The sequence below is a fragment of the Dromaius novaehollandiae genome, chromosome 1 (assembly GCF_036370855.1).
Source record: "Dromaius novaehollandiae isolate bDroNov1 chromosome 1, bDroNov1.hap1, whole genome shotgun sequence".
NCBI lineage: Eukaryota > Metazoa > Chordata > Aves > Casuariiformes > Dromaiidae > Dromaius > Dromaius novaehollandiae.
Window position 1 is genome coordinate 102,063,132 of NC_088098.1, and position 17,607 is coordinate 102,080,738.

General features: G+C 38.0%; 1 protein-coding gene across 6 annotated transcripts in view; it reads left to right on the plus strand.

Moving 5' to 3' along the window:
• EPHA6 (EPH receptor A6) overlaps positions 1-17,607 on the plus strand; it is a 533,966-nt gene that overhangs the window by 449,972 nt on the left and 66,387 nt on the right. For all 6 annotated transcript variants that reach the window (XR_010392099.1, XM_064522371.1, XM_064522378.1 and 3 more), the window contains one exon: positions 5,415-5,476. Coding sequence is in view for 5 of the 6 variants with exons in the window: in XM_064522371.1 (XP_064378441.1) it covers positions 5,415-5,476 (62 nt within the window). In the remaining variant the exon portion in view is untranslated. The remainder of the gene's footprint in view (positions 1-5,414; positions 5,477-17,607) is intronic.

Here is a 17,607-nt window from a genome sequence, read left to right on the forward strand (position 1 = left end):
GGCACACTGGAGGATTGACTTGCATTCAGGTTTGGAGAAGCAGCTGCTAAAACTGCCTTCATGCAATGATCATTCTGCCTTTGTCCTGTGAGAAGCTAGGAGAACTGCTTGTAGTGCTTGCTGCTGTGGGAGGGGAAGGCCGGGGGATTTGAGAAGGCATTTTAGAAATATGAAACCAACATAGCAGATTGTCCTGGCCTCCAAAAGACACCAAGAGGCATGAAATCTTGCCAGTGAGTGAGTTTATTGAGTTGTGAGTGTAAAAGTGTTGAGTATAAAACTGCAGAAAAACAGCTCAAAGAACAATATAAAATTTTTTGTTGATACAATAAATCTTATTCAATTAGCGATGACAGCTATATGCCCATAGTTTGTTGAATAATACACAGTAACTAATGCTCATCCATGTCTTTTGTATTTTTATCAGTTTATTTTCCAAAGATGTCTTACCTCGACTATACTGGCTTAACTAATGAAATTTGTTATATAGGATACAACAGAAAGAGTGCTAATAGCAAGATAAATAGGCTGTATCTATGTGATTTCCTATAACAGCAGGATATATGTATGTTTATGCTATCCTATTTGCAGCCTCTGACTTCTGAAGTCTAAAGAGGGGCTTGGAATTGCAACTTTTATTTTTTGAGGCTGCTTTGGACCATAGATCTCAGTGTGGGGCCACATCTGTAATGTAAGTCAGTAATGCAAGTGAGGTGGCTTGCAGCAGAATTACCCTTTGCTTCATATGTATTGATTTGGGCTTACAATGTGCTAATCTCATACTCCCAAACCTGGCAAATTTTTTTTTCCGTTCCTTTTTACATAATCACTAGGTTGTTTCTTTTTTATCTCCACTGCTTTAGTGCCATGGAAAAATACATTTTTTTATTCCCTGAAGACAGTTCTCCACTGATGCATACAACTGCTATAAATTCCATAAGATAGCTTCTCCCTCTCAAAGACTTCTCTGCCCCACCACCCACTTTTATTCACTCCTGTCCTTGTTTTGAGGATGAAGAATTTATCTTTCTTAGTGCTGTGCAGGAAACGTGGATTTTTATAATCTAAGTGATAGTCTTTTTCGTCGTCGTCTTTTTTGGTTTATAGCCAAATGTTACACTAGTTTAGAAATTTCCCAGTATTATTTTTCAAAGTCAATTCTGTAGTCCTCTTTGAAGCAGAAGCAGTATCTTCTACGTTTTTACAGGGTTCAGCACAGATCTTGATCTTTTCAGGACTCAGATTGTACCACAGGATAAATGATAACACCTTCTCTTTGCACCTAAAAAAGATGTAGTATCAACTAATGGCAACCTTTTGTCTTATTGGGAACCTTTTCCCATGCAAACCCTGGGCTGGTTGCCACCCTCTGACCCTGTAGAGGTTAGGCATCCCAGATTGTGCTCTGTTATGTCTAAGGTATCAAAAATGGAGTTGTGTTTTCAGAGTTTGCTTCCCAGATCTGGAACTGATGGAGTGCAGTGGCTGATCTTATCAAGATCTGTGTTTTTCACAGGGAACAGTCCCGTTTGTCCCACTGCCTGCTCTTGGCATTTTGGTGACTCTCAGTCTCTGGGCTGAGATGTCTGATGTTTGGATATCCGGCCTGGATGTGCCAGAGTGTGGCTGTTCATCCCCACGTCTCAGCTGGCTTCCCTGGAGCTGCTTTCTAGTCCCAGACCTTTGAGTGTTTGTGAACAGAGAGTCTGTTCACAGAGCTCCAGAATCACGGTGGAATCAACACTTGAGTTCCTCTACAAGGCACTGAGCTAGGGAACAAAATACAACCTTGTGTATTGGTAACCAAACAAAACCTAATTGGGTAGCGTTATTTTACCCTATACAGTGTAGATGGAGAGGGCCGCTTGATTTTCTGGACCTGTTTTTTCACACCTTTGAAATCAAGACATGTCCTACCTTATATTTCCTGACACTTCATGCATTTATATTTGTAAAATGATTTGAGATCCTTCTATGGAATTTGCAAACCTATAAAATTATTGAAAAAAAATTGTTTACCGGGAGTAGAATCTATGTAAGTTCCATTTTGGTGATAAATGTATCCACAAGAATCTGCTGTGTAGCAGAGTTTTTTATTACCGTAGCTTCAAGCAACCGAAACAATAGTCGAGACAATTTTGATCTGCATGTACTCCAAAGGTAAATATCATGCTGACTAAAAGTCTTACTGTATTGCCTGTCACAGTACAGCTTGGAATATGTAAATATCTTCCGTGATATATTAAGCTTGCTGCCAAAATGGGATGGCTTTTATCAAGTGCTGGCATACTAAAAGAATTATTTGAAAAGATAGTGTTACGATCCAGATTTAAGATTTTTGCTTAAGGCAGTCAAGGCTTCATAATTGGTAGTGGCTTCATATTTGGTAGTGTCTCGTGAGGTTTACACAGTCTTGCATTAAGTTCATTTGGGATTTAGGTAGCATGGAAGGGGATACAGGTGGAGTTTGTAGGGAGCTAACCTCAGCCTCAGTAACTAAATGCAGTGTTCACCAGAATTCCTCAATGCTTCATGATGTGGTGATCTTCCAATATACGTCTACCTGTCTGAAGATAAAAATCTACTTATTTTGATATATTTACCAGATCATGCCCTTCCCGTGCTATCATATGGAAGAGCTGATTTTATTTGTGTAACTTACACAAAGTAGGCTAAATATTTATTCTTGAAAAGACTCGCTTGTATGATGCAGTATTTTCATCAGGGATGGCTTAAAGTGTTAAGGCATATCATTTCAAGTGATTAAAGGAAGACATCAAGCAATTTAAAAAGTAATAAACACTACCTAGTGAAAGATACTGACGTCTTTTTTTAATCTACAAATAAATGCATATAGATATATTTCATAGTTCGTTTATCCTGGAAATTCATACTGTTGGTCTGAGAAAAATGGAATACAGGTTTGTTTGGGTTTTTTTGTTTAGTCTGTGAGAGAACATATGAGAATAAAAAATTGGCTTTACAAAATATGTGTGAAAATAATTTGTGCTTGAGCATATGCATCTAAGGAGCATAAAAGATGTAAGGAGAGCCTATGAACTTCTAGAGAACCTTACAAAATGTCTTCTGGAAAGCATAGCGTGCCAAAGAATTGCTAACAGGAAACTAGGGGCATTGTTTCAAAGCTCAAAGGCTCCATTTATCATTCCCTTCAAGTGCATGTTTTCCATACAGGCTTTTTATTTGTTGATTTACCGAGAAAGAGAAATGTCTGGGTGACTTAACCAAATATACCATCAGAAAGCCAGCTTTACATCCATATTTATTGCAAGATGCTGTTGTCTGCATCAGTTTGGAAATTACTACTTGCTTGAGAGAGCCTACCTGTAAAGACGATAGGTTCTGCACATAGTCGCATCCTCTAGCATGAGTGTGGCATTAGTTTACTTCTCTTGATTGTAAAATATTCCTTTCACATGAAGATGCCAGTCACTTGACAATAAGCAAACAGTAAGAGTAAAGGAATCTAGAATGTGTTTGCCACTGAAGAGGCTAGGCTATCCACCTAGTTGACATTAGCTGAAATAAATAAAACATTTGATCTCTAAGACAGAGCTTAGAAGTTATGTATCACTGAATTTTTAGTGCAAAACCCCAGTATAACCAATGCATGTAGATGCATATGAAGAAATTGATTTGGCCATAAACACAGGCTTTCAGAGGAAACCAACCATTCAATAAAAAAAAAAAAAAGAAAAAAGATAATTCTTCACACTTCAGAAAGGCTATCTAAAAAAAATTAGGAATGCAGCTGAGAATTTTCACACTGAAAAAAAATTACTATTGTGCAAACACTGTTAACACTGTTGTATTTATTGAGGACCTAAAAATGAGGGCAAATATAGAAACAATGCCAAATTTAGGTAGAAGAAATGAGCGAATATTGTGAGGAAGACTCACAGGAAGGCTTGAATAAGCTATGTGAATGAGCATCACTGGGGTACATGGAATTCAATGTTGACATGCTGGGAATGAACAGTGAAACGACTCAATTCACTTTTTAAAATTCAAGGTTAGCTGTAACAGCTCAGGAGAAATGCCTGGCTATTGCTTAATGTATAGGGTAGACAGTTTGCTAAACACTTCCACTATTAGTCAAACAGAACAGAATGTGGGCATGTAGAAAAATGGAGCAGAAAATTGTACTGGAAATACCATAATGCCGTTCTGCACTTTCTCACCTTTCTATATTGCTTTTTTTTTTCTCATCACCCTGTCTAAAGGAAACACAACAATAATTTGAGAGGCAGAGGAAAAAAGTAATGAAATGGGCTTCTTTTGGATTTGAATAAAATTGGAACAGTTAAGAGTTGTTTCAAGAAAATGAAATGGGCAGTTGCATGGTTTCACCAGTTAGCACAGTTCCTAGTTCACATAAACCCCATGAGAGAAAGGCATTCTCAGGTAAAGAAAGGTTTGCCATTTTAAGACTTTTCACCGCCTTCCCAATCTTGCTAACATACTTATGCATTACATTAGTTTTGCATGTATTATTATAGCTCCTTTGTAATATTAACAATTCTAAAACAACCTCTTGCTGCATAGCCTGTTTAGCATGCTAATGGGGCCTCTCCTGTCAAGCAGTTCTAGAGTGGTAGTTTACTCCTGGATATGAAAAGTGAAATGTTGTTAAGTGCCCAGTTTTAAATTTTATCTTCTGATTTGGACAGTCTTTCTGGAGATAAATATTGCCTATTATTCTGCTTCTAAAACCACTTAATTTGGATATAATCCCAAGCTGGAATCAAACGGGAAGGCCATGTTAGTTGAGCAAAACTTTGATTTGAATGGGACTCTGTATGTTTTAAATACACACATGTGAATTCAGCATTTTGCTGGATGAGTCAATATATGCCAATACACACATACATACAATCTAGATTTTTAATGAATATCTATCTCTCTCTTTATCTATATAGTATGTCCTTAAATCATTATGCTTTTTTTTTTTGAGATGGAAAATTATAGCACTGAGTTTGTAATATCTTAGAGATGGCTCATAATTGTTTTTTTTTTGCCTTACCTCAAATACATTCCGAAATTTTATTGTAAGGTATATAAGTATTCAGTGTATATTCAGACAGAACTGTTCCTAATGGAAGGTACAGTGAATGTAGCTATTTGGAACTAAAGAACTCTTCTTTGATCCTTTTTTAAAAAGGGCAGAATACATCAGAGCAAATTATGTGCATTCAGGTAATCCAGTACCATCAAAAAAATTGATAGAAAATACTGCTTAGAGAATAACACAGGGAAGTGTGTTTGTGATATAAACGAGGATTTTGAAAATAGGCAACATATTTAAGTAATGTGAATAATCTGTGCATAACAGTTGGAAACATAACAACCCCATAATATCTATAATCCTAATGTGTTTCTTTGCTGTTTTGCAGGCAGACCAGTAATGATTGTAGTTGAATACATGGAGAATGGATCCCTTGACTCCTTTCTGCGGGTGAGGTGCCATTTTCTGATGACATTTGAATAAGAAGCCATTCTAGGTTAAGATTTTAAATCATTTATCATAAATTAATTTCTGCATAATGTTATTCATGGATTTTTAGTGAACAATAGAAGCATTTTCCCCAGGGTACATTTCTGAGGTACAGTGATACGTTAGAGCAAAACTGGAAAAAAAGGTTTAAACTTAAGAATATAATTGATTTATTCTACAAGAGTAGTTCCCATATTTAGCAAAATGTATTTCAAATAGTGTTATTATGAAGGAAAAGATAAATTGAAGCACAAATGCCTTGCCTTATGGAAACTGTTCATTTTGCTCAATCACCTTCAAAAGTACTTTGTTAGGATTTTTTTGGTTGTTGAAGTGTAGAATAGACTCAGTAATTGATTTATACTTATTTATGGTTACTTGCATTTAACAAATTGAATTAGAAAACAGTTCATGGGTGAAATGTCCTGGCACTAACTGACTCCAAGAGGTCACTCAGTAAACATTAAAGGAGGACTATAGAAAGCATGAAAAATGTGTTGACACAATTGCATTTAACTTTTTTGGAAAAGTAGAAGAAAGAGAAGACCTTAGTAGAGGGCTCTGGCCCTAATGCTAAGCTTATCCTAAATAGTATCTTTGTTGATAGAACCACTAGAAACAGTCCAGAGGCCTACTGACCTAAGACCTTGTGTGAATAATTCAATTGTTGAGTATTTCCAACTTGCCTTAAAAAGTAAATGTCAACAATCCTTACCATCCCTCTGCCTTGCCATTGCCATCCTTTATGATGCTAAAGTTGGGGCTGTAGGTGGGGTCTACAGGAGAAACCTATGGTTCTGTGGACTTGTTTGAAAGGGTATCCCAAGTGCAAAGGAGGGGAGTTCAGCATGGAACTGTGAAAATGTTTGCAGGAAAATACAGATGATGATTATCAAGGCTTCTATGATAGCAGGAAAAAGGAACTGCTAAGAGGAAAGAGTGAATAAGCAGGAAGGAAAGACTAGACAGCACTTTAGAAAGAAGACTGGTATGAATCAGCAAGAGAGAGAGAGAGAAAGACGTACAGAGAGTACCTGTTTGACAACAGGTTGAGATGAGAGGTAACCGCAAGAGGAGAAGAGTATCTGGAGCAGAGGATGCTACACCAAAAGCAAATCAGAGCCATTACTTTAGATATTTCTAGACAATGCTTCCCCCTTCATTTTGCTTTTGATTATTCAATTTTTTTTCTATAGCAACTCTTGCTCTCCTCTTCACCAGCTCTCCCAAATAACAGAGACCTGCTAGAGCTTGTCGAAAACATACCAGCATCCCAGTTTCTGGTGAGAACTTGCTGATCTCTAAAACTTAAGTTGTTTTCTCAAGAGAGTCTCATATCATCAAGTTGTTCTAGAAACTGAGATGGTTTAAAAAAATCACCTCCCTTGCTTCCTTCTGGCTCATCTGTCTACCTGTATGCAGGAGACAGATGGTTGCTGATTCAAGGACCTTCGGCTGCAGTGCCCCAGAAAGACTTGCCTGGGCCTGGAACTCTGTTCCTTTTGTGTGTGTGTGTGTGTGTGTGTGTGCATGCAGAACTTTACAGAAGAGAATAAAGCCAAATATTGCAATCATCCATGAAAGAGAATTACCTTCCTCTGAATTGCTCTAGTATGATAGCTACACTGCAATTATTCTTTATATGCATTTATTTATTGCAATAATTACTACTTATTAGGGTACTTTAATAGAAACTGACATCAGCAAAATTATGATGTTATTGTGAAGCAATGCTTCTCACATTGCATCAGATATATTTCCAGGCAAAAATGCTGGGGGGAAATGTGAGCAAGTAATTTCTTCAGCTGGTTTCCATGTAGATTATTTTATAGCTTCGGTTCACATTTCAGATGTAGTTTATTGTTCTAAAATGCTTTTTAAGAGATTTTTAGATAATATTCAGCATCCCAAAACAGTGTAGATGTATCATCAGCATTCCTGTTAATAATTAGCAGAGCAAATGGCTTCCAAGTATCCTATTTAAAAAAAGCAAGCTGCTTCATTAATAATAGTTGTTTCCTGCAGATGTAATTCTACACTTTTAAAAGCTTTTGTGAAGATATAAAGAAGCAGAGGGAATTTATAATATAGTCTGTCTTTCTTATTATTTAAAACTATGACTTTGTTACAGTGCAGAGTATTTTTATAGACAGCCAGCATGATGGAAAAAATTCCTTTCTTACCATTGGAAAGAGTCCTTCCCCAACCTCCAAACATTAACCTAGAGGTCAACCAGCAGCATGCCTCTGACCTGCCCTTCTGCAAAAGCCTGCAAAAATGGGTCAATCATACAATGTCCCCTCAAAGTGACACTCTTTCATGGACCAGATGAGGGGATTATCAAAGACAGAATCCTCATGGAAGACATTTTGCCATCAGTCTCCTCACTACATTGATGAAATGTTAGCTTTCACACCATTATCTTTTGTGCTAGGAATTGTAAACTCCAAATAAAACTCCTCTTGTCCCCTAAACCCAAAGTCTTAATGGGCTTTACATTCTGGCTTTACAGATGGGCCAATAGAGCACTGAGCTGTTAAGTGATCTGCACACTATTGTGCACAAAGTGCATAGCAGATCCTAGTAATGAAAGCCAGTTCCCTGATTTCTAGGCCAGTGCCTTAAATCCATCCTGCATCTTATTTAGTGCTGTATTTTGGTTTCAGTCATGTGGCGCAGTCCCCAAACCAGTGCCTTCCTTTCTACTACTTACAAGAAATAAAGAGCAGGCTCAGCTAGATCAAATGTCTTCCCTGCCCACTGAAATATTTGCCTATCCCAAGCACTAACTTTAGGGTAAAAAAGTAGGCACGCATTTACAATATGAAGCTGCTTCATATATATTCATAATGGAAAGACATCAGCTAAGTAGGACTGATTCTGTAAGACCATGTTAATTAATGTCAGCAGATTGTGCACCACCGGACATCCCAAGTTGCTAGAGACACTTGACACCAAATTTCCCTAGAAACCTTCATTATTTTTGCAGTTACATAAACCTCATTTCCTTATGGTGAAACACAGTATCTTTTTTTCTCGATTAAGGTTGATGCATGTAAGTCAATCATCCTCCAAAATATACCTTATATTTGTTTTCAGTGAAGTGGTTCACCTGACCAGAAATGAGGTACATTTGACCTAGAGTCTCTCCTTTCAGTATTACTTCAGCAGCTGCCAGATAGGAAGACTCTGTGCTAGGAAAGAAAGTGGCTAATACCTTAGCATGGGAATGGAGGAGACATAGGTACAATTTTGTGTCCTGCTACAAACTTCACGTGTAGACTATGGGCAAGGCACATTGTCGTTATGTTTCAGTTGCTTGCCTGTATAATGCTGATCTTAGCAATCACTTATTCCACAAGCATACAAGGAAAACAATAAACATATGCAAAGGCTGATAGAGCAGCTATCTGTACTGATGGAAAGATGTACTAAACGGATGGTTGCAGTCAGATATGTTTGCTCAGGCTTGATACAGAGCACAGACAACCTGACAAAACAGACAGCTGTGAGACAAGCAGGAACACCCCCCGCCCCTGCCTCTGAAACTGAAAGCCCCCAAACCTTTTTAACAAGCAGTTTGCCGCTACTGTGGGCTTGAGATGCCTGCATGCCTGTAATCTGAGCGTGGCTGTAACTAAGTAAACCAGACAGGTAGTCTTCACATATGACATAAACGTATTCCCTGTTTTGCTGAGGGAAAACAGAGATGAGTGCCACATCGTACCCAAGGCTGTGCAGCAGGTTGGAGGGCAATATAATAATATAACCCACAGCTAGCCCCCAGTTTCACTCCCTAGATGTTGTGCTGTGACACAGCAACATTTCCCTCAGTCTTGCCTGACAAATGATTACAACAACTAGTATAAAAGTTCTTTGCCCCGAGGTCAGTCCTTTCAGCCTGGTATGCGCAATTAGCCTGCTCTCTAAGTAGATGCCTTACACACTTATGGAACTGTTAAGAGTTGAGTCTCATCTGCCCTTTTCACAGCACGATCTAACAGGTCATTCTTGACTGAAGTAATTGAATTTAGCATCATATAGACAAGGCCAGGTTCATAAGGAAGCTAGGTGGTTTGTGTGCTTGGGCGAGTCATTGCTGCTTGGATTCAGTTGTGTGGAGAACATGTGCTGCCTTCGCTTTGCTCAGTCTTCATTTTCGTGGTGCATTGTTCATTGCAGGGATTTAAACCACAGAAAAGGAACATAGCTCGAAGTTGACTTTGGGGGAATCTCTTTTTTTGTGTTTGGCTACTTAGAATCATGTGAAACAACCCAAAAGCTGCCACCAGAGTACTTTAGTTTGCTTAATTGTGCTGCCTGTGAGTTTTTTCTGCAGCTGCAGACTACCAGACTACCGTCACTGTTTTATTCCCATTTAGGATCTGAGGCATGCCAATCAATAGCTAGCACAGTGAGGAAAGAAACAGGGACACAGCAATATTAATGTCATCAGAATTCTAGTTAGAATGCATAGCATCATAAAATGGTCTTTAAGAGGCCTGATTTTACTAAAATAATCTATCTGCTGTATCCATTGTATTTGCTCATTCTTTGTTAGGGAGAGACTATGTCCTCTCCAGGAATTAATATGGGAAAGAAAATATGAGGGTTAAGCAGCTCCTGAGAGTTTGCAGCATTTTTCTTTAACTGTTCCTTCAAGAGAAATGTGTCTAGGTTTCAGAGGAAGATGTCCAGTCTTACCAGTTTTGGGAATCTCTGAGTTCTGAGAGGAAGGGATTCATTTACCTAGGGTAATCATAGAGTCTTCTTGCCTTATTCATTATTATTTGCAATTGTAATGCTCTTCCTACCTAAGTGCTCTTCTTACCTAAATGTTCTTCCTACCTGAAAACTTGTCACTGATATATTTCTTTTCACTTCAGAAAATTAAAATACTCATTAAATAAAGCTAGATTTACTTACAGGCATTCACAGTATTCAAAAATCCTGTAAAATAATTAGATTTTCTTTTTCTAAAGAAAATATTTTGTAAAGATTCTGTGAAAAGTAATATGCTTAACTATCTTAGAGCATTAACTGCAACAGACTGTATAGCAAATGAAAACACCAGAATTCATCACCAAATTTTAATCCCTTGAAGCATGACTAGCAGAGGCTAAGATAAGTGTAAAAATAAGTGAAAAATATGTTACTAGAAGGAGAAAATATTATGGTGTGTTGCTCTTTGATACAGTAATGGTTATGAATTTATTCTCAGAGCAGCTTTGCCATCAGGCTCACCCTTCTTGTAAACAAGAGGATGCTGCAGTAGACACCTACATTCAGCGAGGTTGGGGGAAAGGGAAGAAAGAGAAAAATGAAGACATGTAGAAAGTTCTATAAAATGATGTTGTAAGATATATGCTGTAAATCTGTCTAATATGGCCTCACCAGTCAGAGTCAGCTTTGGGGAAAAAAGGTCAGATGACCTTTGCTAAGTCTAGTGGTTCCTGTTATTATTTATCTGCAGCCAGAGAGGAAACAACATTAAAGCTCATAACTAATGCTCCTTCCTTTCCTTTCACATGCAGCATCCATGTGCACTTTTATTTATCGGAGGAATGTTACTTTCCTGGTAGGATAAAGGTAGCATTTTAGTATCCTTTGCAACAAAATTCCTGCTTTAAGAAATAACTCAATAAAAAAGAAAACCTACACCGGAGAATGCTGATACAGATATTTTTTTCAGAACCAAAAAACACCCCCAAAACTGAGCAGTTAGAAACTGAGTTTGAATTAACTTACTAGTGAAATTACAAGCAGGCTGTATTCACATGACTCAAGATTAGACTGAGAAGGTGGTATTATTGATGCCACAGAGCAAACATTTGCTGTCAAGAACGTTTTACCCTGTTAGGTGCGGGTAGAAGACAATATTTTGAATACTGCTGTGAGGTCATTTACAAATGCTGATTTTGTTTTAATCATTGCAGAGAACCTTCCTACTCAGCAACAATACAAACAGCTGTCTTGTACGTGAAGCCAGAAAGAATTCCATAGTTAATGTAGAAACTAAACTTCTAGTATTTCAGTGTGCTCTTTATCTATGAGGATTTGTGGATAATACATAAGAAACCAGGAGATTAGAACAGGGCCAATGTAGCCTTGTCTTTAAAAAGAAGGGAAAAGAGAAGCTAGGAAATTACAGGCCAGTCAGCTTAATGTCAACTGCTGTAACATTTCTGGAACAAATTATCAAAAAAGTATTTATAAGCACCTTAAAGATAACAGTGTGATAAGTACGAGCCAACATGGATTTGTCAAGAACAAATTATGTCAAACAGCCTGGTTTCCCTTTGTAACGGGGTTGCAGGCTTTGTGGGTACAGGAGAGGCAGCTGATATCATAAATCTTGACTTTAGTAAGTCTTTAAAACTCTGTCACATCAGATCCTTGTGAACAGCTAGAGAAATGTGGTCTTGATGAAACTTCTGTATGTGGACGCACTACTGGCTGCATACTGTATGGAGAGAGTGGACTTTGGATAGAAAGATACATGAAGTAGGGTTGTTTTGGGGTTGTTTTGCAGTACATGTTTCCCCATATTTTCATTAACCCTCTGAATCTTTAGAATGAGATTAAAAAATATTTCAGGCAATGCAAAGCTGACTGGCAATGCAGGCAGATAGGAGGACAGAGCTAGAATTTAAAATCACCATAGCAAATTTAAGAAATAAATTAGAAACTAATTAGTTTTAGAAAGTATTTAGAAATAAGTAAGGACAAGGGCAAGATACTCCACTGAGGCTAGAACAAGCAGCTACAGAGTAGAGGACAGAGAATAACTGGTCAGGAAGAAGTTAATCGGAAGAAATGAATCTAGAGTCTACAGTAGGCCAGGGATGTCATGGTGCTGTGAAAATGGCAGATACCACACTGGAGTCTAGAAACAGAAATGTCCTCTGCAATGTACTTGAAGTGACCCTTCCTCTATGCTTGACACTGGCAAGGCCTCAGAGTACTATGTCTAATTTGGGCCATAAAACTTCAAGAAGTATATGAAATAGCTGGGCAGAGTCCACAACAGAATCAAGAAAAAATAGGTGTCAAGAAAACAAGATTTGTATCGATGAACTTGTGTTTAGCCCAAAGAAAAGGAGTGGAGAGGTGCTGAGTCTTCATGTATATAAAAAGCAGCTGCAAAGAGGAATTAAAATCTGTTCTCTGTGTCAATAAAACTGCAATTCTCCAGGGAGCCTAGGCACTAAGTCTGGCAGCCTTATTTAAGCTGGCTCTAGCACACAGTGGATAAGATAAGAAATAATGGCCCTAATGGTCTTTAAGAAGAGGTTAGAAAAATGTGTTGGGAATGGCATGGGGTGAGGAGATCTAGATACCCCTTCAAGTCCCTTCCTGCTCTGCACTTCTGTGATAGCTGTGCTCTAGCGACGGACATGTACCAAAGAGGGCAGGGACAACTGGTTATGCCAGGCCAGCCCTTTATTATTGCTGTAGGAAAGGAAAACATTGTCACAGATTGCAAGATTGCACAGATTGCTGCTATTCCGTCCAGGTTTGAGTGTGGCTATTGCACCTTAACATAAGAGCACCAGTCCAGCCTTGAAAAGATGAAGTATTTATTTGAAAGCCCAGGGAAGGGCTCCATCTGGCAACATCTTTTTTGACGATAAAAGGACTTCCTAGTAGTAGCAGCAAGCATCTATAGTCCATTCTGATGACAGTATAATAACCCGTATTTTTAATGCTTGAAGAGGCACTTAGATTCTTGTCCTATGGGATCACTCAGCAGTATTTAAAATGAACTAAAGTAATTTCAGTTTTATGTTTTATGAACTTACATGTTATTAATTGTATGAAATCATGTTAACAGCTGATTAAAGAAAGAAATTGCTAGTTGATATAAATCAGTACCAGTAATAAAAATCTGAGTGCCATCCACATGATAATATAAAGCATGAGTTATATTTCTAGGTAATACCATGTTGCAACTTGAGCCTTGAAAGGTTTATCCTGATAAAGTTCTAGCATTTACTTTGCATGGTAGAACAGTAATAATAAATACATAGCAAAAATTAGATCCTTTGTAAAGCGACCAAAGAAACCGTGAATATGATCTGAGTTGGACCTAGGAGCCCACACAGGTTTCAATGCTGTACTCAATCTAAAATAAGATCTAAATCATCTGCAGCAAAATATTTACACCTGTGGCAAATCTTATATGCCTCTCAGAATATAAGGCCCTAAAAGTGCTAAAATCTCACTCTGCCCTGTAGGGTAAATAAAGAGGTGAGATCTGGAATAAATGAAAGTCGAGAAACAACACAGAGAACTTTACCCACCACACTTCCAGAAAGTTATTTGATAAAAAAATGGAAAAAATCTTCTGAAGAGCAAAATTCCGTGAAGCTGTAGAAAAGCACGGATCTATTATATAGGCTGGAGCTGGAAAGTAGAGGGTAAAAAACAGTGAGAGAAACTTAAGAGAGGACTTCTTTCTTCCTCCTCTGAAGTCACTGATCTTCTTCACTGACCCATTATACATCCACGCTACTGAAAGATCTGTAACAGGATTAGGGTATTTCATGCATGTAAGGTTTCCAAGGCAAACAGTAGCTAAATGAAAAACAACAGTTTCCAGGGCATTAGCAGGGCTGCATAAATGCAATTCCAACTAGTAAGACATTGCATCTATACTTAACTGATGACAAAAGTTTATTTAGCAAGGCCGTTAAAGCCTGATTAAGATTTGATGGGACAATACGATAAATGTGGTAAGTCCACTGTGGTCTGAATGCTGCCAGTATTGATTAACACCCTTAGCAGCCCAGTGGGAATCCTAAATGCATTTCACATATATGGTATGGGAATCAGAATAAATCCTGAATAACTACTGCCATATCATTCAGATGAGTATTTTATGTCCCTGTAGGACAAGTAAGTGAAACAAGAAATAAAGGAAAGTTGCCAAAGGATTCGTTTGACTCCCAGATGTATGTGGGCATTTACAAATGCTGAAGATATGAGGCCAGATTCATACCTGGTATAATTTTACCAACTTAACTGAATTTCTCAAGGGTTAAATTTGGCCCATAGTCTCTGACTGGTCAGCTTAAATCAGACAAGTATTTTGATACATGGGAAATAATCATTTATAGACACCATAGCAAAGGAAGTAATTACAGAGAGAGTTGAGAGAGAGAAGATTGTTTTGCTGGCAGGAAGAATCAAGCTGTTCCAACTATGAGGATCGTAAAGAAATGATATAAAACCAAGCATGAGAAGGGGCGGGAGAGCAGTTGCAGAATAGGATTCAGAGAAATATATGGAGGAAGAAGAACAGAATAAAATTGTAACTAGAATGTTAGCAAGTGTGTCATTTTTTTAAAGGTGAAGAAAAGCTTGAGCTTTTTGTGTCAAGACAGAAGCTCAAAGAAATTTGAAAGGAGAGAAAGAATGGCAAAAGCATGAGATTGTTTTTAACTTAAACATTTCTACTGTACTGGTAAGGCAAACAGTGAGGTTGAGGAAGAGTGGAAAAGGCTATGTTTTATGAAGTCAGTCAAGCATTTAAAGGAGCATAAATTAGAAGGAAAGAATGAATACTTGTGATTTGAAGGGACAAAAGGTTAAGGGCAGTGTTGCAGATGAGTCTGAGGTTTAGATTCTAGATAGCTAGTGAAACAATGAAACTATTAATGGTGATAAGGAGGAGGTAAAATCTAGAGGTTTGGGGGCTTGGGAGACTCTTTTTGGTTGTTTTTTGTTTGTTTTTTCTTTTGTTGTTTTATTTTGCAAAAGTAAGTCCTAGGTGCTTTGTTCCCAATTCCTAACTGAACATTCAACTAAAAAAAGGAAACTATCCATGCAGGATAATTGTGAAGACTATGAACTGTTTGCACACAGCTCAGTAAGGTTTGAGTGAATTGAGGTGATGGAATTATTAAGTAAAAAGTAAAACACCAAATCCAGTGTGGCGTCAATAGATGAAATATTGGATAGGGCTCATGTCTTTACTTTATTGGAATAGGCTTTAAGTAATTAAGACTATTCTCTTATGTCCTTTTTGCTTAATTGCTCAATGGAATTTTTTTATTTAAAAGATTTATTGCTGGCATGTTTTAGACTCTGAAAGGTTCCCTCTTTTTATGGAAGGGGTCTGTAATGAGGAATCTAGCAGCCCTGTGATAGGGGATTTCCATTTATAAAATGTGTGGTTACCACACTGGAGTCTTACTGTGGCCCTCACCTGAATGCTATCTGCAGAGCTAAGTGCTTACAGGCGGCTTTGAGGGAGACAGCAAAGCAGGGAAGGCTTATAGGTGTGACAAGTTGAAGATGGGAAGGCTACAGAGCACTAGAGCAGGAAAAACAGTGAGTAACTTAAAGCAAAAAGGTTATTCTGAATCTGTCATGAATAGCTGGTTCTATTGAAGATGTGTCAGTAAATGTGCTTTGTTTGGAGAAGTCTGTGAGATGGCTGTCTTGTGTAGCCACTGATGGAAGTGTGGCTCCATAAATGTGACTGTTCCTGGGCAGTACCAGACCACAGGGTGTTTTAGCAGACTAGGTGTGCTAGTTTCCAAACTCTTGCATTGTGATATGTTGGCTTAGGATAGCAGCTTTGAAATCTAATTGCACATCCATCATGTGTATCTTTCTTTTCCCCTTTTCTTTTCCTTTTTTTGGCTGGTTTTATTTTAACCTGACATAACAATATTAACGAGTAAATACCGTCCATACTGCTTGCTTTCATATCCTGCTGCAGTTAGCCTCTTCTGCTGGCTGGTTTATTAAGGGAATTGAAAGTGTTTCAAGGCACTGTGCCAAGCTCTACAAACTGCAGAATCTACATCAGCTCTGCCTTTTCTGCTTGTTAAGTTTGCCTTCCTTCTGTTTGTACCCAACAGAGCTTAATCAACCAATAGTAACATTAAGAATTTTTTCCTCCAACTTCTATATAGGCAAGCAACTCTTTCAATTTAGCAGCCTGTTACATGCACCAAGTAATCAAGCACAAAGCACTTCTTAATTGCCACTCAAGAATGTCTAAATTTTTGATTCAAGTACAGATATATACTAGAGACAGGTCTTGATCTGGTACTGCTCCATCTCAGAAGATGGATTAATAACATCAGGAGTAAGGAACACCAAACCTTTCCCTGTCTGGGTCATCTCTTTTACAGTAATTACAGCTGAGACCTCTGGAATGGGTCACCTTGATGAAGAATTTTTTTCCTTCATTTCTAAGGTTTAGATTTATGCCTGAGAGATTTTTATCTGAGATACAACAGAAAGAATTTGATGCACAAAAAGGAAAGCAGTTTTGCTCCTGTGCTTCAATAAGTTCATTTTTTTTAACAGCTCTGTGCAAAATTTCTCTCTCAGGTCTATTTTAAAGTAGTAAACCAATGGATGTGAGTGCTTTGGCTCTCAGTGCCTGGTCACTGTGATAATGCCTTTCATCAGCCTTCAGCATAAGGGAAGCTTAGTCCTACCTAAGAGGAAGATGCATTAGTCTTAGTAGAAGACTTATGCACTGTCTGCAGTGCATAAGATGCTCCCACGAACAAAGGAGCACAGGGGATAACAAAGCTTTCAAGGGACCTTGCAAAAGTTTTCACTCTCTGCTTATATTACGTGGATGTCCTTTAATGGTTATTTGATGCATCAGGTGCAGCTAACACCAATGCAGACCATCTTAGGTGAATAAGACACTGCTGAGAACTGAAAGGGGCCAAATACTAATTCCTTTTTATTTCTTTAAATTCATGTCTTGATTAGCTAGCTATAGACCCCAAATCAGTGAAACTGATGGATACTCAGAAATACTTTGCTAATTAGAGATAAAGTTAAGCATATCTGTACAGTTTGCCTTGATGAATCTAATGAATTTACTGAACTTACTCTTAAGTTCTCCCCTGCAAAATCCATGCAACTTAGATGTATGAACTAAGCAATAGAAATGCCCTGAATGCTGGTCAGGGCCTTGCTACTTGTGGGTAGTCCAATGCTGAAGATGATCAAGGAAAAAAATGGATAGTTAACTTGCTTGCAGGAAAGAGTTGTTTTTGTTTGGCTGTTCTTGCTAACATAAAAGCCTGGCTCACTGAATAATCCATGAGAAGCTA